Here is a 27,847-nt window from a genome sequence, read left to right as displayed (position 1 = left end):
TTTGTCACGAACATCTCATAAGAATACAATTCATCTAGACCCTTTATGCACTTTAGAGATGAGGTTGGTTTTTAGTTTCACTCTTGAATAGCCAATTCAGCAAATCCAGGGCCCTTGTAATAATTTGGTACTACATGTGACATCTTACAGAAATCTTTGGCATCTGATTTTAAACAGTAAGTGCTCCAAGACAGGAGAGGGCAAGATTGTTATAGACCCAGAGTTCTTGCAATTTAAAAAAAAAAAAGTTAAGGACTCTACATCCTGGAAGTTTGCTCATTTCTTTCCTTTTTCTCTATTAACAGAAATAATGGATGACTGTTCAACCAATTGCAATGGAAATGGAGAGTGTATCTCTGGCCATTGTCATTGTTTCCCAGGATTCCTGGGGCCTGACTGCGCGAGAGGTAATGTTGCTCTGTTATTCCAATTGGTTTGGGGATATACACGTCTTTTGAGAACTCGGAATCAGTAGCAATAAGAGGAGGAAGAGAAGTGGCCGTAGGAGTAGCAGCAAACCACCACCCCCCCAGCACAACCAAAAGCTGAGCACTTACTCTGCCACAGACTATTTGTTATAAACACTCTGTTACCTCTTCTGAATCATACATCCTTTGGAAACCGGTGACGTAGATCTACTGTTATCCCAGCTTATTGTGCCAAGAAACAACCTCAGAGAGGGGCGATAGGCAGTTACCGAATGGGTGGAATTTGTACCGGGGTCCTCTGTAACTGCTTATATACACCCGCGTAAATAGGAAGGGATAGGCAACCAGCAAACCGATAAGGAGCCTTAGAAAGTAAAGACTGGCAAGTCACGAGTGAAACAGCAAACTTTACTGTTTCCTCGACTTGCCCGTAGTTTAATTCTCGAAAAGCTTTAGATAAATCACACTGCGTTTCACCCCATGCGTACAGTTACTATGGTAGAGATGCTTTCTGCTCATTTTCAGTGTATTCTTACGGTTCTCAGTCTGCTAATACTTTAATCTCAGGTTTCCCAGCCACTCAGATTCCCTTAGATTAAATTCTGCTCAGCTGAGAATTCTATAGCACTTGCTGGCTTCCTGGGAGCATGACAGATCTGGAGGATGTGGGGATTAGGAAGAAGATGGCTGGTATTAAAAATTGACTAAGACAGAAGATACAGGCCCTGCCCTCAAGGAGCCCATAGTTTTAATAGGGAGCCAACAATGACAAAGCAGACTTTAAGTATTCTAATAAAGGTCTGCACCAGGTGTCACGGGAGTAGACATCTGTCCAGCATAAATGTATTCAAATATACGACTTTTTAAAGATAACATTTTATACTCCCTGTTTATCAGTTTTTAAAATTTTCAGGTTTTTCTTTCTAAAAGTGGCGTACATCTGTTTGAGGAAGAAAAGCCATAAGAGAAAAAATAAAACCTTGGTTTAAAATAATGATAACAGTAGTAATAATAATAATAGTTGTTTAACGGTATGTTGGAATGAAAAGCACATACTTGAAATAATTGCTTCACACAGGATATTTTCATAACTTATCCTTTTTCCTCTCTCATAAGAGGAAAATTCTATTTGTAATCGCAAGGATGTGCCTGTTTAATAAAGGCTAAGTTAGAAATAGTACAAATTTTTGCCTGAAATATTACACAAGAATCAATAGATGATTGCTCTTTGGAGATTTTAAAAGCATTTTGAGAACACTACAAGTTCATTTGCCAACCTTCAGATTCGTGCCCTGTGCTGTGTGGTGGGAATGGAGAATACGAGAAAGGACACTGTGTCTGCCGAAATGGCTGGAAGGGGCCAGAGTGCGACGTTCCAGAAGAGCAATGCATTGACCCAACGTGCTTTGGTCACGGCACCTGCATCATGGGAGTCTGCATCTGTGTGCCAGGATACAAAGGAGAAATATGCGAGGAAGGTCAGAGCCCCATTTTAATCTATTGCTTCAGGCTTTTCTCTCACTGAATTGTGCAACTGTCATCCTGTAGAGATGCATCTAGTAGAGATGCAGGTAGTCTCTGCAAACCGTAAATGTTCAATATGTCTTTAGTACATGGAGAAGAGGGCTGGAGTCTGGGGAACTCATGTCTCTTCAGACAGTCTCTAATATTAACACAGGGCTGTATCTGGGACACTTGCAGAGCAGTCATGAAAAATGGTGTCCCCCCCCCCATTTCTAACACTGCTTCATAACTTGAGAATTTCCATATTGATGACATTAGGTGTTAATTCAACTGCTTTCGTTGTTCCACAGTACATTAGGCTATATCTTACTTTAAAACGCATGATAAAAATAATAATGGATGCACATTTGGAATGATTTCATTGAATGTTTTCTTTGGGAGCGATTTGTAATTACCATTATTATTGCTTTATAGTATTTATTTTTACATACCTCATGCTGGAACTTGACCTCCATGCCTAAGGAAGCCAGCGGACCACTAATGAGCTTCAAGGCAGTGCCTTTATATTAAAATTCACTCCAAAGGAACCTTTACACACACGACGCACAAACATATTTTGAAATGGCAATAGTTTCATCATTTAAAGAGACACATTGGAAAATAAGTTTACTAGTAATCAGACCTTTTTCATGCCACATTCCTCAAATAAGACTGATTTCAGAAATAATATTAAACCATTACCATGGGAGATGGTCTCATCACAACTGTTGTTCAGGAAAGAGGCTGCTGAAAATGCACTATAATTGCTTTTTAAAGATGGCTCATTAAGACTATTACACAGCATTCTAAAGGGCTTAATCTCATTCCGCTCCAAGAGTTTAGCTTTCCACCTCCCGTTAGCAATCGTAGAATTTTGGTGTGAAGATTATATCTGTTCCAGTGAATGGCATTGGGCCTGGACAGGACACCAGAGTTCCTGAGTTACCTCTGGAAATCGTTTTTATGGTTATCCAACTGCAGTCATTATGTTTAAGTTGTAAACTCAGACGTTACATGGACATATGCATGTGCACCCAAACAATGATACCCCTCACAGCATCTACAGTTCTCCATGAAAATGTTTAACCTCATTAATTTAGACCCTTCTGATCAAAATTTGGGAGGCACTTGAAAAAGGACTTAGCTTAAATTTCCCTTCTAGGGATCTCTAAGAAAATGTGTAGAATAGCCAAGATAGCAAGGAAGAATACCCACCATATTTAACAGTATAAGCTTATCAAATACAGCAGAAAAAAAATGTTTTAAGTTAAAGGTCATAGACCAGAAACTCACAGGCTGAACTGGGCTTATGCATGGGTTGTGTTTGGGTCACACAACAGTGGTGGTGGTAGTGTTTTTATTGGGTTTTTTTCCCCCATGTGATCTATTTGCCAAAATTTAAAAATAGAGAAGCGTCCTATAAAAATCTCTCATTTTGGTCTTTCTTGAGCAACTGGAAAATCTGATAACCATGGGCCTGTGTTCCCACATGGCGATAATCACCTGGAACCAAGCAGCCGCGGTTTCCTTTAAACTGGACCCTTCTCTCATTTCCCTCCCAACACACTGGCTTCTTACGTCCAGTTCATCTCATTCATGTATGCTGCTTGCTGGCTCATTCAGACATATGGCTTTGTGCCTCTGATTTAAGTATGACTTACGTATTCCTTGAAGGTGGACTTTTAATAAAACAAACTAAGTTCACTATTATTTTGTTTGCTATAGTTGTTGTGTTTTAATGTAACAAAATAGCCTCCTTCTAAAAAATATTCTGTACTTTTAGACTTTCCCTCTTGATGCAAATAATGAACAAAATAAAATCAGATGTACCTTTTAGTATTTATTTGCTGATTAGCTCAGGAACTAAGCACTGTGCTAATGACCTTAAGGTTATGGGCTAATTATAATACAATAGCACTAATTGTAACAATGCTTAGGCTCTGTTCCATTACCAAAAGCCACACCCGAGACCAGACCAGTCTTATGAATGAAGGCAGGTTTTATCAGTCTGTTTCATTGCTGGAATACTTTTTGAATTACTTATTCAAAGCATACTCCCCTCATTATGTGGAATCATTTTAGTTTCATCTTATTGTATCGAGAGAGTAGAAATTTGGAAACAACCTTGTCATTTCCCATGGAATGGCCCCTCAATTAAAAACACAAAACAATTTTCCCCAAGGCAAGTATAGGGATCTACTTCTAAGAGTTTATACATTTGTTACAATGTGTCCAAAAATTTCCAGACCCCCAGAATTAGAGACAAATAGAATTGCATCTGTGATATTCTAAATCATCAAAGACTATGTCACGGCATCCTGATGGAAGGAGAGGCCACACAAACAATTTTTTTAATAATTTTTAAAATTTTGTTGAGAATGTTGTATTTTCAGTGCTTCTGAGAAATTAATGAAAGATTATAATAAATTGATTATGTTGTATGATTTCATGTAACAGCAGTCAGCTCACCTAATACCTAATAATCTAAGCCTAAAAAATATGTTTTAATATTTTTAATATTTTATGTTTTAATATTTTTATATATATTTTATATTTATAGACATATATGTGTAGTATATTTCTATATTTTATATATTGATTTATATGTAATATGTGCATACACACACACACACACACACACACACACACATACTACCCTAGACATACCAAGTGAAAGCCAATTCTCAGAGCTAGGATTCCAATTTCAGAAAAGACAAGGAATGACTTCCCCAAAATTCTTAGGCTTTCTTGCGAAGCCAAGGAATTCCTGTTGAAAGCCCACACTGGTGCAGCCACCCATTTATGTGGGAGTACTACACCTTGCGTAACAATTTTAAGCAACGTATGTGTGGTTTCCTTCGTCTTCTAATTTTAGGATGCAACCTTTATGATACCCTACATATTTTTAAGTATTAATCATCTCCTGGTTTGAATACAGCCTTTGTATGAGACATTTTATTACCTAATTTAATACCGTATTAATGACGTATTAGGAAATCAAGTTTGAGTATCTCAGTTTCATCATCCTAAAGTATATAGGCAACACCTATTCACTTTCAATCTTTTTCCTCCTTTTTTGGGGCTTTCAGAAGACTGCTTGGACCCGATGTGTTCCAGCCATGGCATCTGTGTAAAAGGAGAATGTCACTGTTCTACTGGTTGGGGAGGAGTCAACTGTGAAACTCCACTTCCTATATGTCAAGAGCAGTGCTCAGGACACGGAACTTTTCTTCTGGACACTGGGGTGTGTAGCTGTGATCCCAAGTGGACTGGATCTGACTGTTCAACAGGTACACTGGAGTTACCTCCTTCTCTTCCTTCCTCCACTCCCAAATTCTCACTGGCCTTTGCCTTAAGGTAGAACTTGTTAAAGTCTGGGTTGTATGACTTCATGGGTCATAAAGGACTTCCAAGTATTTCCTAGGCTAGCATTTTACTGGGTTTTCATATGCAACATGCTACTGGGCTTCTTCTTGTATTTTCCGTTGTAGGTCTGTACTTGAAGCTCTGTCCTCATTCTGTTTTCTCCCACAGTTTTGTCTTTCCCTGAGCCTCCTACCATCAGTTCTATACAGGTTATTTCAAAGCTGTATCTCCCCCCAAATAATCTTTCACATCTAGTCATCTGCTGAGTATTTCCACTGGGTGTTCCATCACTTAGAAACAGAACTTAGCTCAGGAACTCTATTTATACATTGCCATATTGCCACCCAATTGCTCTTCCCACGATTTGGCTTTCCTTTTCCTATTCCTTACCTTAAAATCAGCTCTAGGTCTCCCCTGTCTAGAAACAAACTTCAGATATCCTAGCCTGTTATTAAAAGCCCACCACAGATTCTCCCAAACCTCTGTCTCCAACCTTTCTTCTACTTGTGCTTCTCGCATGAATCCCTCCTGTGAATGTACTCTGTATGCTCTGCCCCCTCCCAGGGCATGCCACGTTCACACTTTTCTCCATGCCCTTTCCCCGGTGGGGAATGCTGGTACCTTTCTAACCTAGGAAAATCCAGCCCATGGGTGCCTGGGTAGCTCAGTAGGTTAAGCGTCGGACTCTTGATCTCGGCTCGAGTTCTCACGGTTCATGCGTTCAGGCTCCATGTCGGGCTAGGCACTGTCAGTGCGGATCCTGCTTGGGATTCCCTCTCTCCCTCTCTCTGTCCCTCCCCTGCTCATGCTCTCTCAGTCTCTCTCAGAATAAATGGATATACTTAAAAAGAAAAAAAAATCCAGCCCACCCACCAAGACCAACTACAGTTTTTGCTATTCTATAAAACCTCTCCTGATCACATCAAGAGGATCCTCTGAAATCCCACCGTACGCATTGCTAGACAGTAAAAATGGCATCGTGATGTAGGTATTTGTGTACGTGATTTGTTTTTCCGCCTAAACTAAAAATAATGAGTAGTTCTTTATACTTTGTTTTCTCACCCTTGGACCATGTGCTCATTCAATGAGTAGAATGAACAAATAATAACTCCTACAGAACCTCTGCCTGTGAATTTTGTTGAGAATGTAAAATGACATGTGGTAAACGGGAAAGATTAGGAGCTCGGTGGGACTTTTTGTACCACAGAATTAGTTTATGAACCAAAAAGTCTCCAAACCTGTGCTGTAAAGAAATGAGAAAGCCCCTCTGTTAAGAGAATTAAACCTAACATAATACTTTACTGTACAAAATTTTGTTGCCTCACATACAAGTAATATGGGAGAGAGGATTGCATTTTACACTTTCAGAAATGGGTAAAATGATAAATTTTAACTAATAATAACTAAACTATAGACCTTAAAATTCTTCATTTATATACTTAGCAAATGCATGTGTGCCTGCTATGTGCTTGTCATGGTGCTTGGTGCTGGGGATGTGGTGGCAAACAAGATGGATGTGGTCCTTGGGCAAAAGGAGCTTCCAGTCTAGCGGAAAAGACACTTAGAGCAAGCTAGAAGATGGTTACAAAAAGGAAGTAACTGGGTATTATGGGACTTTATAGTATGGCTCTAGGCTGACTATTCATTTATTTGCTACATGTCATTGACCACCTTCCATTCCTTCGTGTGTCAGATATAATATGTCCGGAGCTTCGAATTTAAAATAAGATTAACGTTTGTGTTGTTATTAAAGCACACGCTCACATAACAATTATTATGTAATAGGCGCTCTTCTTTCTTTAAGTTTTGTTTTACAGCTTATTTACTCATTTTGGGAGGGGTGGGTAGGGCAGAGAGGGAGAGAGAGAATCCCAAGCAGGCTCTGCGCTGACAGCCCAGAACCATGAGATCACGACATGAGCCAATATCTAGAGTTGGGACGCTTAACCGACTGAGCAGCCCAGGCACCCCTAATGGGCAATATTCTAGGTGTTGTACGTATATTCGTTTAATCTTCATAACAACTCTGTGAGATAAGTACTATAAGTGTGCCCATTTTACGAACAAGGAAGCTGAGCTACAGAGAGGTTAAATAACTTGCCCAAAGTCATCCGTATAACAAGTAATAGAGCCGGAACTTGGGCTAATAAGCTATTCTGGCTTCACGTTCTGTACATCTAACCACTGTCCTGTCCTGTCCTGTCCTCTAGAGGCCTGTGACCTAATTCACTGTATAAAAAAAGTATTATTGGACTGTGCTGCAGAACACAAAAAGGGGACAGTAGGGTATTTCTGTGAGAAGAGGCCCCATAGTCAGGGAAGACTTTGAAGGAGTCAACATTTGAATCCACATTAGAAAGATGATCACATGTTCATCACGTGGACAAGAGGGGAAAGAACATTCCAGGCAGATGGAGTAACTTAAAGAAATAGAGCTATGAAGGCAAATGCCATGACTGAGGGTTTGCTAGTCCTTGGGCATAGCTGCAGCCTAGAAATCCAAGAGGAGACAGGGGCAGGGCTAGAACACAGGGAGTTGGGTTTACACACCATGCTAAGGGATTTGCATTTTCCCTTGACACAGTAGGAAGCCACCAAGTGGTTTACAACAAACTGCATGGGAGATAGACCGCTCTTTCAGGAACCGGAGAGGAGGCGATGCCTGACCTGGGGGCCTAAGGGACAAGGGCGATGTGATGATTAGAGTTGCCCAGGAGTGGAGTGCTGGGGAGGGCTGGAGCTGACAACACCGCGCTTGCGAGAATAGCGAGGCGGAGACATACCAGAAAGGAGTTACCACAGCAGATGAGGGACAGAGAGGAGCCAAAGATAACCACCCTGAATCGCTAGGTAAAAGGAGGCACCACCAGCTGACACCAAACAAGCACACGCAGAGGGGCGCCTGGGTGGCTCAGTCAGTTAAATAGACTTGATTTCTGCTCAGGGCATGATCTCGTGGTTCGTGAGTTCGAGCTCACGTCGGGCTCTGTGCTGACAGCTCGGAGCCTGCTTGGGATTCTGTCTCTCCCTGTCTCTCTCTCTCTCTCTGCCCCTCCCTGACCCTCAAAATAAATAAATAAACATTTTATTTTATTTTTTACCTTTTTATGAAATGTTTTTATTTATTTTTGAGAGACAGAAAGAACACAAGCAGGGGAGGGGTAGAGAGAGATGGAGACACAGAATCCGAAGCAGGCTTCAGGCTCTGAGCTGTCAGCACAGAGCCCGACGTGGGGCTTGAACCCATGAATTGTGAGATCATGACCTGAGCTGAAGTTGGATGCTTAACCTACTGAGCCACCCAGGCACCCCAATAAATAAAATTTTTTTTAAGCACAGTCAAAAAGCCAGGTTTGGGCAAAGAGACAGGACCTGGTGAGGTCAGTTTTGGACGTGCTAAGTTAGAGATGCCTGCAGAAGATCTGGGTTGGTATGTCCCGTGACAGATTGATACTCAAGAATGGAATTTATGGGAGAACTCTGAACTGGAAACAAATATTTGGGATATAGTTCAGACCTTAGGAATGCACATTATTGTCCAAGAAGAGTGCAGAGAATAAGAATGAAGAAAGTCAAGACCCTAGAGAACACCAATATATAATATCTTTACCATGAGAGGGTTCCTAACATTTAGTCAAAAACTGGCCTCTTTATATAAGACTTAATAAGCATTTATTGTTTGAATAGTGAATATGTATCATACAGTTTCTCCCTCAGGTCACTCACATCCCTCATGTGTCCTTCCTGATGCCACAGAATTGGGTAAAATTTTTGGCAATACACCTCTTACCAATTGTACAAATTCAAATATTTGTATTTCCAATGAGTCAACGTGAAATTCCATGTGCTGAGAGTTTCTCTTTCCACAGCCCACCCCTTCCACCTAATACACAAAGACATGCACCAGGCCTGTCAGCAGAAATGACTCAGAAGGGGAGGAAAAGGCTAATTATGAACATGCCTCTACACTTGCCCCCTTGCACATGAAGTACCCCAACCCTATGCTACGCCTCCCTCACCTCAAATCACCCTTACCCATTCAAATAAATCACATGGTCCTCACCATGCGTGAGAGCCCCCCAATGTGAGAGCCCCATAGAAGATTAGGTCTGGAAGAAAATGTACAGATGTCTGCCTCAATGTTTCATAGATGTGGTGGCCTCTGGGCCACCTGCCTCAGCATCAGTAGGGATTCTAATACTCGGCAGCACAGACAGGTGAAGCAGTTTGCCCAGAGGTGAAAGCCACTGAACTGGTCTAACCTCCTCATTGAATTGTTCATTTCCCATATTATGTCCCTGTCCTCATGTGAGGCGATGAGATACTTCGGGATCAAACGTATCTATAGCTGGGGAGACAAGTGTGAACAAAGATTTAAAATACCTCTCACTAAGCTATAAAAGAGAGAGGTGCAACGCACAAGGTGTATTTAGCCTCACTCGAAGGTCTAGAAAGTAGTCACAAAAGACCACAGCCCTGAAGGGGACTGTATACCACACCTAGGAGTTTAGACTTGATCCCGAGGACAATGGGAAAGCCACTGAGGGGGTTTAAAGAGGTTAGTGTCGGGGCGCCTGGGTGGCGCAGTCGGTTAAGCGTCCGACTTCAGCCAGGTCACGATCTCGCGGTCCGGGAGTTCGAGCCCCGCGTCAGGCTCTGGGCTGATGGCTCGGAGCCTGGAGCCTGTTTCCGACTCTGTGTCTCCCTCTCTCTCTGCCCCTCCCCCGTTCATGCTCTGTCTCTCTCTGTCCCAAAAAAAAAAAATAAAAAAAAAAAATAAAGAGGTTAGTGTCATGACTATTTACATTTTAGAATGATCACTCTGAATATTAAAAAAAGTGAGGTAAAAAGTAAAGAAAAGTTGACATAAGGGAATTTACGCACAGATGGAGATGAAAGGATGGGTATGAGAGAAGCTAGGAAACAGGACTTGGTTACTGGATACGTGCCAGGGGAGGCAGGAATTTTCACGGACTCTGTGATGTCCATGGTGGGAGACTGGATAAATGGTGAACACCGCTAACAGAGAAATGAGTCACTTCTCTACTAAACAAATTTTCATTGAGCACCTACTATGTGCCACATGCTAGGATCTTGAGGATCAGTGAGGAAAATAAAGATTCCTGCACCAGCGGCGCTTGCAGTCTGGCAGGGGTGAGACAAGTGGTAAACAGTGAAGATGTTTCAAGTTTTTGAAACATGAGCAAACCGAGGGCTGGAGAGGTGAAAGAAGCCATCCAAGACCAAAGACCTGGCCAGTTGCAGGCAAACCTACAAGTAGGAGCCAGTTCTGCCGATTTCATTTTGTGTCTGGAGTTCTTTTCAGCCCTCCATCCTTACCCCCACCAGAGAAAGAAGGAAGAGTTAGACAAGGAGCTGGCACTCAGGTGAATAGATGAGCTTACAGAGAAGGTCAGGTTCAAGGAGATGAAGGGCATCAACTATCAAGTGCATAAATGATACATTTTTGTCCAGAGATCCCGGACTAAAGCCACACTCATCCATTCTGGGTCCGATAGAAAAAGAACACTAGAATCATCTCTTGCTCAAAGAAGCAAAAGGGTGGATAGGTATGACCCCAAACTCAGCAGGCTCACAGGAAAAAGCCTTCCTAATAAAACTACCAAATTGAAAAATAGGGGCAGGAAATGCCTTGCAAATCTCTAGTGTCATGGTAGGAATAGTCCTTCTGTGATTTTTAAGCTCCATAAAGGTTGTTCCCACAGAGCATATTTAACCATCAAGATGATCTCACTGTGCAGACTTTTAATTGAGTGTGCTCAGTACAGGAAGCAATTTAACATCTGATTCTTATAATGGATCATGTCATTTCAAAGGTGGATATGCTCTTTGCCATTGATCATTTTCTTCCTCTAAGCGCATGAAGCTTAGCTGTTAGCATGTTAACTGTGCTGCTCCAATACCAAAAGGACCACAGTGAATGGTTTACTGATTATTTTCAGTCTGTCTTCCAAATACATTGAGTATTGTCACAGCACCATAGTGATGCTTGATAGAGGCATCTTTCACCTGAGGGTCTCATGGTACTTCACAGAGGTTAACTCATTAGTCTTTAAAAACTACCTCGAGAGGAATACAATCAAAGCTTGTCATACCATGGTTGAGATTTGGATATACCACAGGTCAGACCATACTCCCTTAAAACGTAACTCCTTGCCATGAAATCTCAGTAACACATTTAGCCTGCACTAAGGATATTGGCCCTAACCTCTACTATCATCATTTTAAAATGCATCTACTATATTCCTCTCATAAAATCTGGCATCTCCTGGTCACGTAGTCTTTGAGGGGGAACATAAAAGCAGAGTTTAGAGCTTTGATGAAACCTATCCTTGATGAAACTTCCTCTGAGCCACCCTGTCTGTTGTTACTCACAGATAACTGACAGCGAAATTCATAGAAGGTAAGCATTCACATAGAGAGGACAACTCTTGCTCTTCTCTGCTGTGATCCTCTCTCATTATACTGTACCTTAGAAGTAGATTAATCATCTAGAGAGACATGGAACATTCGGCCTGAGGTATTCCTGAACATTCTATTTGCTATACAGCAGAAACCATATGAGGTACTATCATTTTGTACCCCGTCCAAGCAGGGTTAGTTCCTGAAGATCCCATAAGGCTTCGTTATAAGGATATTTGTCTTCAGCCTAGCTTATGACATGTGGTCACCTTGTCCATCAGAGAGATGACAGTATATGTATGTGTGTGTGTGTGTGTGTGTGTGTGTGTTCGTGGCACAGTGACCTTGAGTAACTCACTTAACTTCTTGAGTCTCACCTGCTTCATTTGTGAAATGGTAGGTTAGCCAAATGGCCTTTGAGGCCCCTTCCAACACTGAAATCTATGATTCTTGATCCTGTATATTGAGCTTTTGACACTGATTATGAATGGTTCGTGGATACAGTCCATAAACTCTCTTAACTCCATATTGTTTATGGTGAGAAAATATTAATTGTAAATAGTTTTGTTTTTATTATAAAGACATCCACACTTTGATATATAGACCATGTTGTTGTAGAATTTACTTCTACGTCCAGAGGCACACACACACACACACATACACATATACGCATAAATGTGTGTGTGTGTATGTGTGTGTGTGTGTGTGTGTGTGTGTGTATCTTCATTGTAACAATGTCTCATTATGTTTTTAAGTGTTCCCTAATGGATGGTGATATGCATCTACTAATAAAACAGAATTAATGGGGGAAGTTGTAAGAGGCTCATATAATTATTTTTGCTGGGGAAACTTTCCTTGATTATACAAGTAGCATATGCTTTAAAAAAAAAAAACATTATTAGTTTTCCCCTTTATTGAAAATGCCAGTCATCAAAAGATTTTCACCTGACTGTACATGTCTACCATATACAATGTACCACTTTTCTGCAATTTCAAGGAATTGATCAGACCATTTGAAATGATTAGTGTGTACACTGTATTTTTCCTACAGACATTACAGTAGCAGCAGGGTCATAAATGCCATTTGATAAAGAAGCTTTGTTCAAAATGTAATGTACATACTATGGGCATAGCTATGTAGCCATCCATCATGCCAGTGAAGAGAAAAATCTTCGCATGTAGAAGAAAACTAGAATTTAGCATCTTCAATAGAAGACAGATAATTAATGTAACAAGATTAGGTGCCTCGTGTTGCAGGTACTTTTCCCTATTCAGTTTTGGACTGAATTTCTTAGGAACTGTAGCTGAGCTCTCAGAAGAAATGTTTCTGTTAGTGAACAAACAATGTTAGTATATCATAATGCTACAAATTCCCTGTACTTAAAGAAAAGCTCAAATATAGACACCCAGTCACTGAATTATGATAGGAGGTTTTAGAGTGATTTTTAGCAACAAGGACAAAAAGCTTGTGACGAATCCTTATATAGGCTTAATTAATTTGCTATTCAAAGTTTGACAGTCTGTGATCAAATTTATTTTAAAGTAAATCTTTTTCTACTCCGTAAAATAATAAAGAATAAACCTTCAGGTGATGCTGATTTGATTGATTTAAACAAAAGACCCTGCTTGATACAGTGGCTACACCATTAATGCTACAGTGAGGTGAAAGCATTAACTCTAGATTATTGAATCAGTAAGTGAAGTTCATTGGTGGCACTAGAAATACAACCCAAAAGCATCCTTAAGAGAATTACAAGTCAAATTAAGCGTGTAAGACTAAATCCACAGATTTATCTTTGGGAGGTAGGTATGAAGTAGGGGAAAAAAATCACACTATTATCATGATTTCCTAGCAACACATCCTACTCAGAGATGATTTGTCACCCCCTAAGCCTTTTTTTTTTGTCTCAAGTGAAAATAGAAATTGTGCCTAAAAAATACGCTCCTATTCAAAATTCCTTATCTTCATAAAAGAGCGTTCATTTAATGGCCATTAGATTGTATATGTAGTCAGGTGATGTGATTCAAAACACATCAAATATCAAATGTTTTCCAAATACATCTTTTCCATTTTGTTCTGAGACAATAAAAACCACACCTGTAATGCCATCATCATTAGCAGGCAGCAATGCAAAAATCCAGGGAAACTTTTGACAATTTGACAAGTTTGAACTGAGAGGTAAATTTGCAGCTGCCTCTCTGTAAATCTGAGCTAACTCTACCAACTGTTCCAGGACATTAAAGCTTTAAAATTGTTTTGCAAACCAGAGACATACTTAAATAATGGGCAACGGTGAGGCAAAAAATGGAAGGAAGCGTGAATGTGAGGATGTGTGCTTACTTACATGGTTAAAGTATAGTTAATAATAAGGAAGGCAGTTGGACAGATCGAGAGCAGCATCTAAAGAAAACAGGCAAATTCTGTGTTGGGCTTTAAATGAACTCCTCTCATTTACTCAAACGCGAATTCTGAATCCCAGATTCATTTGCTATTTGGCCTTTTTCTTCATTGTTGTTTATCTCCATGAAGTGAAAGCAGAGCCAGCAAAGGGTCTACCTAAAAGGTGTATTTGACTCTGCAGTCCCCTGACCAGGCAGGAGGAGGTGGAAAGATTTCACAGTGGAGATGGCTGTGAAAGATTAAAAGAAGCTCGAATGCACTTGTGCAAAACTGGTGGCCAGGACATGAGGAACAGATCAAAATAAGTCCCAATTCTGCATGTCAAAATCAGACCATTAGAAATATCGAAGAGCATTCCATATAATTTCCCTGCCCCCCACCCCAAGAGATTGAATGACACTTTCATTCCTATAATAAAAGTATCCTACGTTTATCTGACGGTTTTGATTTTTTCTTCAAACACTTGCCTGCTCATTTTCCTCATTTCATCATTATGGACATAATATGGGGTCAGTATTAGAGTTTGGACTACACATTGATCTGTGATTATACAAAATACCCACAAAATACCTGAAGGACTGTTCTATATATTCTGAGTCACTGGAGAGAAGTAGAAGAGGGATAGGAAGGACAGAAATTAGTCTTTCATTAAATAGTAAGGACAATACATTTTCACCTGGAAATCTCGTAAGGTGGAGCTCACAGAAATTCTGAATGGGTACTTGGATCTGCTATAAAGACCTTGACTTGTACCCAGGCTTCCAAATTCCCAGGAACCTAGCAAAAAGGTTTCTATTAGTCTCATAATGTCCATAAGGTATAAGTCGAGTAGGTAATAGTTTCCTCATTTTGTAATTGAAGGCACTAATTTGCTTGGAGACACAGGACAACTTACTTTATTTTGTATGTTTCAGAGTTGAGGCTCACAATAGAATTCACAACCCAATGTCCCATCCTAAAGATCAGTGCGGATTAATTTTTTTAATCTTGTTTGTGAGTTGCTGAGTTTCTTGAATGTAAAGACCCTTCTCTTTCATTAGTCATAGAAAATGTTTAGTCATTATCTCTTTAAATCTTGATTTTGCCAATTCTCTATTACCTGATGTTGGAAGTTCCATTAGACTGTCCCACCCTGCCATTTACTTCTTTTTCTTATTTTCCATTTCTTTGTTATAGGTAATTTCTTCAAATTTGTCTTCTGACTCACAAAATGTCTCTTCAGCTCTGTTTATTATGATGTTTAACCCTTCCACTGAGTTTTTAATTTCAGTGATTACTTTTCTAAAATTTTAACTTAGTTTTTTTTTCCAAATATTCCTCATTAGTTTTTGGTAATCCCTTCCTCTTTAATACTGCTTGTGGTTACTCTCTTTTCTTTCAACATATGAAACATAGTTATTTTGTATGCTGATAAGTGCAGCGTGTCAACTGTTTGTGGGTCTGGGTCTATGGTTTCTATCAACTCTTGCATAGGATGGCTTCCTTTCTTGTTTCTGCTCTTTTTTATTGTGAGTTCAAATATGTTGAAATTCTCTCTGAGTCCTGTGTGAAGAAAATATTCATCTGGGGAGGATTTACGTTTGTTTCTGTTAGGAACCCATCTCCTACAGATCAGGGTAAACTTTAAATTTAAAATCTCAGGTTGCAGTTTTTTGACCATACAAATAGTATAAATTCAGGCCCTAAGCACACATGAAACTTGGCGAGTGGCCATGAAATCTCAGAGGAAGTTTGTTATTTAATATCTTCAGACCTAAGCCTGAGACAGATGATTTTCTTCTAGATTGGTTTTGAATATGGATCCCCATTCCTGCATAGGCCCGAGGTTTAGGTAATAATCTGTTCCCCACTCTGGACCCTTACCAGAACTCTACATACAGGAGATACCTCCAGTGTCCTGGTAAAGCTTTGACTTCCAGTGTAATCTTAGGCAAATCAGCCACTGTGGGTCTCAATTTATACATCTGCAAAATGTGTTTTTCAGCTCAGTTCACGTTTAAATCTCCTTCTTAGTAATTTACATTTTTTTACTCTAAATTGAGAACAAGTTTTAAGTTCCAGTTAAATCAAGAATTCTTTCTACTAAAGTATGGGTAAACACATTAGAGTCCAACAAACTTAAAAGAGTTCATTCCATGATAGCAAAATGGTTCAGTTAATGTGCATTAGAAGAACATTCTGAGAAGTATTGTTCAAAAAATACTTCTGAAACCATAACAGTCAAAATTACCAGTGGAGTCAAGAGTAAACAATTTCAGCAATAAAAGAGAACTTCCCACACTTATCTGCTCGGTCCATTTATTTTTAAAATTTTATTCTGCATGTCAAGCAATGTGAATTTAAAATACTGCAAATGCCATTGCCTACTTTCTTTTACAACAGGCTCCCCTTTGTGCATTTCTTCTTTGACAAACTTATTGGCATAATCATGGAATGTTTTTACTCTATCAGATTTTAGAGATCACCTAGTTTTGCCCCCCCCCTCCTTTTGTAGAAGAGAAAACTGAGGCCCAGAAAGGTTGAATGACTTGTGTTAAGTCATGCAGCTAATTCAGCCCATAGTTAATATGAGAGACGGGTCTCAGGATTTCCGGTTTAGACCTTTAGTTCAATATACTATTCAGAGAAGTTTGTTCAAATTCAGATAGTACCTTTCCATTGTCAGCACTAACACTGAATCTAGAAAAATGGCGATGAACATATGTAGGGCAGCGTCCCGGTACCTCTTCTTTGACTGTCAGAAAGTTATGAGGATTTTCAGAGATTCAGCATAGAAAAAATTCAGACAGGGGTGCCTAGGTGGTTCAGTCAGTTGAGCGTCCACAATTTGGGCTCAGATCGTGATGTCACGATTCATGGGTTTCAGCCTATATCTGGCTTTGTGTAGACAGCCTGGAGCCTGCTTGGGATTCTCTCTCTCTGTGTCCCTCCCCCGTTTGCACACACACTCTCTCTCAAAAATAAATAAATCATTACAAAAATAAATAAAAAAAATCACACAGACGTGAACTCAGATCCCAGCTCTGCTTCTAAGTTACTGTGTGACCTTCACTAAGTTACTTGGTTTTTCTGAGCTTCTCCTGGAAAATGGGGAAATAATTCTTAGTCTGTAGGGTAGTTGTAAGGGTTAAATGAGATAACATATGTGAAACACCTAGCAGAGTGCTTCTCCCATCATAGACATTAAATTATAATAATAAATGGTAGCTATTATTGTCATTATATTTCAATTCTCATTGTAAAGACACATTTCAAAGACAAATCTTTTGTAAGTAGAAGATAAATTAGTAGCTGTCTCAAGAAATTCATTTTCAGATACTGTAAAGCTGAATTAATTTAAAGGAGTGTGAAAATTCTTTCTACTCCAAAGTCATTGCATTCTTTTGTTCCTACCTAAATGGTGGTGTTTCCTGTGTTTATGGGATAGATGTTTTATGGAAAAGTTGGCCAAAAAGTAGTTGTTCTATCTTTTCACTCCCTTTCCTGTAAGTTCTGCTATTCATTATAAAATCACAGTCCAGGAAAATTTATATTCCTGGTTATGTCAGATAAGATTAGAGTTCAGTGACAGGAAATACCTCCCTCAAGGAAAAAAAAAAAAAAGACTGGCTTAAGGAAGATGTGAGTATAACCTTCCTCTTACACGAAAGAAATCTAGAAATAAGCAGTCCAAACCTTGTGTGATGACTCCAGAAAGCTTCTTGCTTATACCTCTACTACCCCTAGGATGGGACCTTTATTCTCCTAGAATACAATGGCCTCTAGTGTTCCAAGTTACCACATCTTAGTTCCAGGAAAAATGAAGGATTAGGGAGGAGGGAAAGAACCTGTCCCCTCTCTTTTAAGGAGACCTCTTTGAAGCTACTGCTGGAAACATGCATTTATATCTCATTGACCAATAACTAAGTCACATGATCACACCTAGATACAAAGGAAGCTGAGAAATGTAATCTTTATTTAAGGAAGTTATGTGCACAGGTAATTAACATCAAATTTCGCTGTAGTTTTCTAGCTCCCAACCAACAAAACAGCATAACGTGATCAGTTCCGTGGTAGTGACCGCTGTGTCCCCAACATAAAGGCAAGCCCATAGCTCCACAGAAATAAAACTTCTCTTTGTCTTGAGAGCAGTGAAATACTTCAACTATGGATCTTCTTCATGATTTGGTATGGAGAATCAATTAAAGTATTTCCTTACTAGTTTTTTCTATTTACTTCATGTTGAAATGATAATACTTCGGAAATATTGGGTTAAATAAATACAAAACTCAGTATTAGTATTTAACATAATTTCACCTGTATTTTTACGAATTTTAGTGTAGCTACTAGAAAATTTAAAACTATTCATGTGAGTGTACCTGGGTGGCTCAGTAGGTCAAGCCTCTGACTCTTGATTTCAGCTCAGGTCATGATCTCACGGTTTGAGAGTTAGAGCCCCGCTTCAGGCTCTGCGCTGACAGCATGGTAGGATTCTGTGTCTCCCTCTCTCTCTGCCCTGCCCCCACTCATGCTCACTCTCTCTCTCTCTTTCTCTCTCTTTCTCAAAATAAATAAATAAACATTAAATAATAGAAAAATAAAATTATTCATGTGGCTTGCATTTCAGGCTCCTATTATATTTTTGTTGGACAGCACTGCTCTGACATATGGCAGTATTAAGTTTAGCCTGCAAAACAGAACCAAATGTATCTTCCAAACTAAACTGATTATACTCAAATACTAAGGTACCTGAACAAGGAAACTTATAGTATAGGATTGTTGGCAAAGTCAGTTATATGTGGAGAATGTCTACCAAAAATTATGATTTTTGGTTTTAGTATAATTGACCAAGAATCTTTCTTGGCAATAATAAGACGGCAAGGGTGACCATTATTAAAACCACCTCCAGTTTATGACAATAAAAGTATAGTAAGGAAACATAAAAGTATGATTTTATTTATATTTTCTAAGACAGGAGAAGCATCAACTAATTAATAAAGTTCTACAAATTACAGGGGTGCCTGGGTGGTGCAGTCGGTTAAGCGTCCGACTTCAGCCAGGTCACGATCCCGCGGTCCGTGAGTTCGAGCCCCGCGTCAGGCTCTGGGCTGATTGCTCAGAGCCTGGAGCCTGTTTCCGATTCTGTGTCTCCCTCTCTCTCTGCCCCTCCCCAATTCATGCTCTGTCTCTCTCTGTCCCAAAAATAAATAAAAACGTTGAAAAAAAAATTAAAAAAAAAAAGTTCTACAAATTACAATAAAGAATACAAATGTGGGCCAATCGTAAAATAATTAAATGCCTGATGATAACCTACTTCTTGTGTAGAACATAAGCCTGAGAAGCCCAGGCTTTCAATTTCTTAAGAAGGATACCAACATATCTTATAGATAAAATATCATGTAAATAGGTTTATAACTTGGGTGGAGTAAAGAGGTTTTATGTAATCAAATGAGTCAGAGCACTCTTGGTCCACCCAGAAAACCTATAGAGATAATAAACTGGAAAAGATTAGAGCTTGTCATTCAGAGTGGATCTTGGATGGTTCTTAGGCCATGAAATCTTCCTCAGATGTTTTATTTAGCTTGTTTGCAAAATCATGTGTGTTATATGAAGGAGAATTACTAGGATGGAGGCAGGCTGCCCAGGCTCACCAAGTTATCAGTTGGCATCTGAGCTGCCATGACCTCATTGACCATATTTGTACTTCGCATAACTGTCACGGAGCCTGGCCTCTTTATGGGATGGAACAACCAAACTCCTCTATCTTTCCACAAGGTCATTTTAAATAGGAGTTTTTACTTAGCAATGAACTTTTTTTATTTAGATTTTGGTTAGTTAACATACAATGCAATATTGCTCTTAGGAATAGAATTCTGTGATTCATCATTTCCATACAACACCCAGTACTCATCCCAACAAGTGCCAACCCGTCTAGCCTCTTCCCCTGCCCACCTCCCCTCCAGTTTGCTCTCTATCCTTAAAGTCTCTTCCAGTTTGCCTCCCTCTCTGTTTTTATTTTATTTTTGCTTCCCTCCCCCTGTGTTCATCTATTTTGTTTCTTAAATTCCACATATGAATGAAATCATATATTTGTCTTTTCTCTGATTGACATATTTCACTTAGCATAATGCACTCTAGTTCCATCCACGTTGTTGCAAATGGAAAGATTTCATTCTTTTTGATTGCCGAGTAATATTCCACTGTGTTTATATATCATATCTATAATGAACTTATCAAACTCAACACCCAGAATACAAATAATACAGTGAAAACATGGCAGAAGACAGGAAGAGACACTTTTCCAAAGAAGACATCCAGATAGCTAACAAACATATGAAAAGATGCTCAACATCACTCATCATCAGGGAAATACAAATCAAAACCACACTGAGATACCACCTCACACCGGTCAGAATGGCTAAAATTAAAAAGTCAGGAGACAACAGATGTTGGCGAGGATGTGGAGAAAGGGGAATGCACTCTTACACTGTTGGTGGGATGCAAACTGGTATAGCCACTCTGGAAAACAGTATGGAGGTTCCTCAAAAAAATAAAAATAGAACTACACCCTGACCCAGCAATTGCACTACTATGTATTTATCCAAAGGATACAAAAATGCTGATTCGAAGGGGCACATGTACCCCATTGTTTATAGCAGCACTATCAATGATAGCCAAATTATGGAAAGAGCACAAATGTCTCTGTCTAACATTCTTGTCAAACCAGATACTAGGACAGTAGAGACAGAGAGTATATCCATTTTAATTATCATAAATCCATTCATAATGAGAGCCGTACCTCACTTGAGTTGAAGGTTGAAGGTTGAAGGTTGAAATGGCCCTTGGGAATCAATAGACTAATAGATTGTAAAAGTCTCTCAGTCCACATCAGTCTTCCCAGCCTCCTTATATTGTTAGTCCAAAACTAAAATGCAAAAAAGCTCCTGAATAGCCGTACCAAGGGTTAAAATAGTGAAGAAATGATTAATTTCTTACTTTTTCACAATATCCATCTTCAGCATCGTTGTGAGAAAAGAGAAGCTAATCTTAGTCGTGAATCCTATACAGCAAATAAAATCTATAATGTTGGCCTCCAGGCTAGATACAGAGTTTCTTGTAGATTTATCCCATATCTTACCCTTTAGTACCTGCAAGTTTGGTGCATAAATACATTTTTTATGTGTGAGGAAATTTCCTTTTGGGCTAATACATCTCTCTCTAAAAATATCTCTCTCTCTCTAAAAGATTAGTTCATGGAGAAGCAACCCACATAGTCCCTGAAGACTTTTGGTAGAAAGCAATAGAATCCACCACCATCCTAGAATTCAACTCCTAACATCTGATTTAACTCTACCATAAGGAGCAGAGAATGGATAAAAGTTTAAAGATGATTTTAAAAGGACCATGTATCTAAGTGAACTGTGTGCACTTTGACAGGAGATATACAAGAGTAAAGGCAAATTATTTCCAGGTTGCCAAACTGAATCAAAGAGAAGATAGTCCAGTTACATAAGTCAAATATTCAATACCAGTTCACCTTACCTCTGCCAGGTCTTGTAGTTAATTGTTTCTTAGCTAAGTGGAGAGGAAAAGAGGCAAAACTCTCGTATGTGGGAAGACCCCTGTGCTAAAAACAGGTCTCATGAAATGCTAAAACCAACCAAAAAAGGCAATGCAACAACAGGGTCTCTACCTATGGAATTCCAGCCTGGGATGTTCCAGAAAAATTTTAGCCATCAACGAACCCTTTGGTAATGCTAAAGAATCTATTGTGTGCAAATAACTATGCCCAATGTAATTAATGTAGCATATCGCTCCTGAAGTTTCCACCACCATTGGACTAGCTCACCCTAATCTGGCAGACAAAAAACTTCTGGCTGCAGTTTGTAAACCCCTATTTTTAGGAATGTATTAGACATACCTTTTCTGGCCTAGACAATTTGTACTATAGTGGAGCTACTTGATGAATATAATGATGACTATGGCAATACTGATGATGATGATGATGATGTTACATTTATTGAGCTCTTACTATAAACATGCATTACAAATATTATCCATTTAATCTTCATGAAAGGTCAGTACTTCCAAAATATTTTCTGTACAGCTGTTTTCTGCAAGATGTTATAGACAAACAAAAAAGAGTCTGATGAAAAAAAATAAAAGGAGAAATACTGCATGTATTAACAGCTCCCACTTGGAAACTCACAAAGTACATTCTCATATTACAGAGTCTAAAACATCCCTGCATAAGGAAAGCTGTCTACGAGAGCTTCCCACAACACTTTGATCAGGAAGCCCAGGTTTTGCTTAAGATTTCTTCATATCCTATGGAACTGACAGTGTTCTTTGGAACGTACTTTGGGCACAGTTACTATAAAATGCTATTGCCATTTTATAGGTAAGGAAATGAAAACCTAAAGAAATTCAGCAGGTCTATCTATTCCCAAAGCCCATACTCATCACGAACTCTAATGACTCAGATAATCACTGTCATGGTACTACCAGTCTATTATGTTAAAGGTGCTTTATGTATATTGTCTCTCACCCTTGTAATGATCTTGCAGTAAAAGCACTGTTATCCCCATTTGATAAGTGAAGAACCTGAGGCTCAGTTAGATCCAGTGACTTACCCAGACCTTGCCAAAAAAGAAGCTCATCCAGGACTGTCAGCAGGGATGTAGAGTTGGCTCGTTCTGTTTATATAGTCTTAAGCAAATTACCTAATTTCTTGAAGCTTCAATGTCCATATCTGTAAAATGGGTATAATACCTCTGGCACACCATAGTTATTTCAGCAAACTGTTTGTATTACACAGTCAGTAATAAGTGTAATCAAGCCAGTATGCTGTCAAATAAATGCATAGTAAGGCTTAACATCGGAAGTATGGTTCATGAATTTATTCATTGCCTCTGAGGTAGATATGAAATTGATATAGTCAAGTTTTTAGGCATCATTAGAGAAGGCAATTGAGGGCTAGAAAGTAGCAGACAGCCAAGTAAACCCCATGCCCAGTGAGGGAAGATATAAATTCTGTAAAGGTCACACTTTCAGATTCAATCAAAAGGTTCAGCACAGTGCACAGCAAAGAACACAGTTTGGAGTCAGATCTGAATGTGATGCCACCTTCACCCCTAATTAGCCACATGACCTTAAGCAACTCATTTAACCTTTCTGAGCCACAACACCCATCTGAAAAGAGGGAATTAACACTACCTGGCAAGGTTGCAATGCAGATTAAATGAGATAATGTATGTAAAGACTCTAGCACTGAACCTGGCACTTATTACATGGTAGCTTTGGCCCCTAGGGCTTTGACTTTTCCCTTCAAGATCAGCATGCTTCAACCAACAAAAGGGAAATGTATCAATGAATGGGCATTGGCCTGGTCCCAGAAATGTGCCTGGTGCCCTCTACAACTTTAAGGGTGGTCTGGGGTGGAAACTGATGTTAATTACAGTCTTTTAAATATTAATCCTAAAGTGTCCTTAATTGCTGCAAGAGTGACATGTGTCACCGTGAATGAGGAATCCTGAGAGAATAAAGTAATCAAAAAAAAATTTTAAAGGCATTGGGGAAGGAAGATTTCCCAACTTTGGCAGCTGATTTACATCTATTAAACTGATGTAACCAGGTGCAAAATCCTCAGGCAATATTTGAATATCGCTATTTTTTCCCCGAAAATTTCAAGCAAGGTATAAAATGTATGCATGTTTATGCAAATATCTTGTAGATGTGTTATAGATACAGTTGGGGAGGGCATTCCCCCCATTCTATAGAGGTTAGTAAAATATTCCAGTAGTATGCACTGATGACTGCTTAAAAAAAAGTGCATGTTTTGGGATGAGCACTGGGTGTTGTATGGAAACCAATTTGACAATAAATTTCACATATTAAAAAAAAAAGGTGCATGTAGCATTTGATCTCCAAGCATGCACTTAAACCAGAAAGCCACTTAGTTGCACACTCATACAGTCAAACACATTATCACACGCATAGTCACACAAATGTGCATACGCTTACACAGTCATGCACACATGTACACTCATGCACGTAAACGATCCTCACACGTGCACATACATATACTCAGATTCTTGCACACTCACATCATCACACATACACACACTATTGCACATTCACGCATGCACTCAACCACATGCTTGCCCGCTCATGCACACCCATGCACGAACACACCCTTGCACACATTCACATACTCACACATTGCTGTTCTTACACACTAGGAGTTTGTGTCCATTTATAAAAAAGAGTGTCGTTAGCTTGAATAAGAATAAAATTATCTTATAACAATACCCTACCTTAGGCTTGTTTTATATGCCCTTTGAACACTTAAGATTTTATTTACTTAGGTTACATTCTGCATCAGAGAGGGCAGACAATTTTAAAGGCTATACATTGTATTCAGGCCTTTTAAAAGTTAACTCTCATTCTGTCTCCAAATACAGAACATCTTTAAAACTGAAGCGCTTTGGGGAAAAAATGTAAAATTTTGTAATAGTTGTAAATTGGTATGTTCACTGTAAAGTAATTTAAAATCATTAGAATGATGCATTTTTTAAAGTAAGTGCTTCACAAGAAAATGAGTGAAGCAATATCACAGTATATTAATGGAGCTCGAGACATCTTAAATTGATTTTGAAATTAAACATCAAAAACTGCAACTGGAAAAAAAATAATTAGGGTAAACCATTATATAGCAATCAAAAAGAAAAAAAAAACCTCTTGAAATTTAGGAAATTGCAAATTAAGGGTGTCAGTCATCCTGATTTGGCAAGGGCAAGGATTGTCAATGAACAGAAAACGTATGCCTACTGAAAATATTCTTGAGAACTGAACTGTGCCCAGGGTTTGCTCCTCTCTTTTGGTTTCTCGTGTGGAGCTTGCTGTTGCTTGTATTACATATCAGCGTGAGAGCTTCGTTCAGCAGAGGGCTCGCAGACCTTGTATCCGTGGAATACTTGACTCTGTGAGCCTTTTGCAAAGGAAGTTGGTGACATGAGACTGGGGGAAAGGGTCAGGCTCTTCATGTCCTCTTTTCCCACCCCTAAGATTCAACTGAACTGTATGAATTGCTGATACTCGATCTATAAGCGTGACATTTTTATATGACTCAACCTAGCATTTTCAATCTAACTAGATTGGGGAGGAAAAGTTGTCATTATCTGGGAAATGGCCTTCTTATGCTGATCCCAGCAGTATACTGACAACAAAACTGATCTAAAAATCATTTCTGAGGCACATACCTAGTTATTTAATTGCTGTTAACTCATTCATTGAAAAAAAATGGGAATAAAACGACCTGCCATACATAAATCAAAAGTTAGTAGGATAAAATTAAGTAGCAGGTATGTTTTTAAATAGTCCAAATTATGACACCAATAAACTTAAGTGCATCCTCACCTGTATGGATCTTTCATTTATTCAGACTATTTTCAGGTGTAAGCTAGCTCGCATAAAGGCTTTCTCCATTTTTAGTATCAGGGCCAAATACATATCAGTTTGAAATATCTCTATGCCGGAAGTATTCATCTTCAGCTGCCCCTGCATGAGAGGATTTAAGAAATCTTTTTCAACATTATCAAGATTTCTCTATTATATAAACTGAACCCAGTCTCTGCTAATACAGGTGCCTGTAGTTTTGTTCTATTCCTTTCTTCTGCTCCTGTCTCCTTGGGTTTCTGGCAACTCCTTATCAAATGGAGTGACAAGATGCAATCTACCCCCTCCTTCTAGAGAACTCCTTATATTATTTGTTCTTCAGGGACATACTGGTGATATTTTGTACTTCGTTTGATTGTGACCTTAATCATTTCTCATAATTGTTTCCATATGATTTCAGGCCTGGAAAGAACTTTACTCAGGTTCTGTGTTAAGGCAACAGGCATAATTAAGCACCTACTATGTGCTGGATCCTATGTGCTACGGGACCGGGACATATAGACAGAATAGTAATCCAAACAGCACTTCTAGGCAGGAGTTTGGCAAGTGCGCAATGCTATTCACAGTAATTATTCAAAATAAAAAGGAATCATCCACAATGTAAATATGCAGTAGTATCAGAATGGTTGGGTAAATTAGGGTGCATTTTGGAATATCATATTGCCATTGAAATGTTTACAAAGAATTTTTCATTTATATTAGAGAGTTCTTAAGATACAGGAAGTCCAAAGGCAAGCTAGAAAAAAATGTGTGTCTTATATCTAAACAAAGTACAGAAAGCACATAATAGAAGGAAAGATGCCAAAATATTGACAGTGCTTTTTGCTAGCTTGTTGGATGCTTTTCTCTTCCTTATCCCTCTCTGTATTAGGGACTCAGGGATTTAGGAATATAGAAAGCAACCTAATTTAAAATCCTGGCCAAAAAGATCCTTGAAGACAAGTTAAGGACCTTATTCATTTAGAGAAGACTTCCTAAAAGACGTCAAGTACTTGAAAAGCTTTCAGACAGAGCATGGTGACCAAATCTTCTCCAACACCATTTTAAAAGATAGAATAAAAAGACATAAGTAAAATACAGCAAGAGAAGTCAGGTTTTGACCATATGGGAGAATTTCAGTGGGGAAGAAGATAGTTTAAAAATCAGAATTGTTCGGGGTGCCTCGGTGGCTCAGTTAAGCATCCGACTTTGGCTCAGGTCATGATCTTGTGGTTCATGGGTTCGAGCCCCACATTGAGCTCTGAGCTAAGCTCAGAGCCTGGAGCCTGCTTTGGATTCTCTGTCTCCCTCTCTGTCTGCCCCTCCCCCACTTATACTCTGTCTCTCTCTCTCTCTCTCTCTCTCTCAAAAATAAACAAACATTTAAAAATTTTTTAAAAACAGAATTGCTTATGATGGCAAACCATGGCATTTTATTTTTAGGAAGTTTGAACAGCAATTTTTTCACATGCCTGTGAAGATTCAAGAACAATGCAGGAATTCTCCTGAAGATGGAAGGGTTAACTGATTTTACACTTGAAGCCCTTTGCCCTCAAAGCACATGGTACAACTCTGGTCTCTGAACATTACACCCTTTCCTGGGCACCATTCTGAGATCTGTTCAGACCCGTCTGGATAGTGTTTAGGAAAGCACATGGAAAAGATCCTCATTTCGCTAGTAACCAGCAATACAAATCAAAGAGAGATTTCTTTTTTCACTGCTTGTATTGGCATATTTGTCAAGAGTGTCAGGAAACAAGTATACTCTTGTGCTGCTTGTTGGGGTGGTAATTGGTACAACCTTTTTGTCAGTGCCTCTCAAAATTTAAAATACACACAGCCTTCATCCCAGTAATTTCATTTCACATGTGCACAAAGAGACATTGCTTATGATAGAAAAAAAAGTTGATAGACTATCTAAATGTCCATTTGTAAAGGATAAAACTATGGAACATCCAGACTGTGCTATGCTATATAACAAAAGAACAAGTTAGTTCTAAATAGACTTAACAGCAGGTCTTGGAACTATTTCCCAGTTCATGAAAAATATATATAATATTACACCATTTGGCTTAAAAATATGCCTGCAGAACAGTCCTGTATCTACATGTACCTTTGTTAATTTAACGCATAAAAAGATGTCCAGAAAGAATTTTTAGCAAAGAGTTATTGGTGGCTACCCTCTTGAGAAGGAAGGCTGACTGGCTGCTCAAGATAGATTACTATGTAATCTGTGGTCAGAAGTTTTACAGTGAGAATGTATTCCTTAATTACTTGCAATAGCATGTAATTAAAGACAAGCATAAGTAAA

The 27,847-nt window shown here is 39.0% G+C and overlaps 1 protein-coding gene across 3 annotated transcripts in view; it reads left to right on the top strand.

Moving 5' to 3' along the window:
* The window catches only part of TENM1 (teneurin transmembrane protein 1), a 555,347-nt gene that overhangs the window by 302,572 nt on the left and 224,928 nt on the right, over positions 1–27,847 (top strand). For all 3 annotated transcript variants that reach the window (XM_047082126.1, XM_047082125.1, XM_047082124.1), the window contains exons 9-11: positions 306–407; positions 1,712–1,906; positions 5,021–5,221. In XM_047082126.1, coding sequence (XP_046938082.1) covers positions 306–407; positions 1,712–1,906; positions 5,021–5,221 — 498 coding nt within the window. The remainder of the gene's footprint in view (positions 1–305; positions 408–1,711; positions 1,907–5,020; positions 5,222–27,847) is intronic.

Source organism: Lynx rufus, unplaced genomic scaffold (genome assembly GCF_022079265.1).
Source record: "Lynx rufus isolate CCGP_SWC_20201006 ecotype Redwood Valley unplaced genomic scaffold, mLynRuf1.p SCAF_19, whole genome shotgun sequence".
Classification (NCBI taxonomy): domain Eukaryota; kingdom Metazoa; phylum Chordata; class Mammalia; order Carnivora; family Felidae; genus Lynx; species Lynx rufus.
The sequence above is the reverse complement of the archived record's forward strand: the minus strand, read 5'-3'. Positions and strand labels throughout refer to the sequence as shown.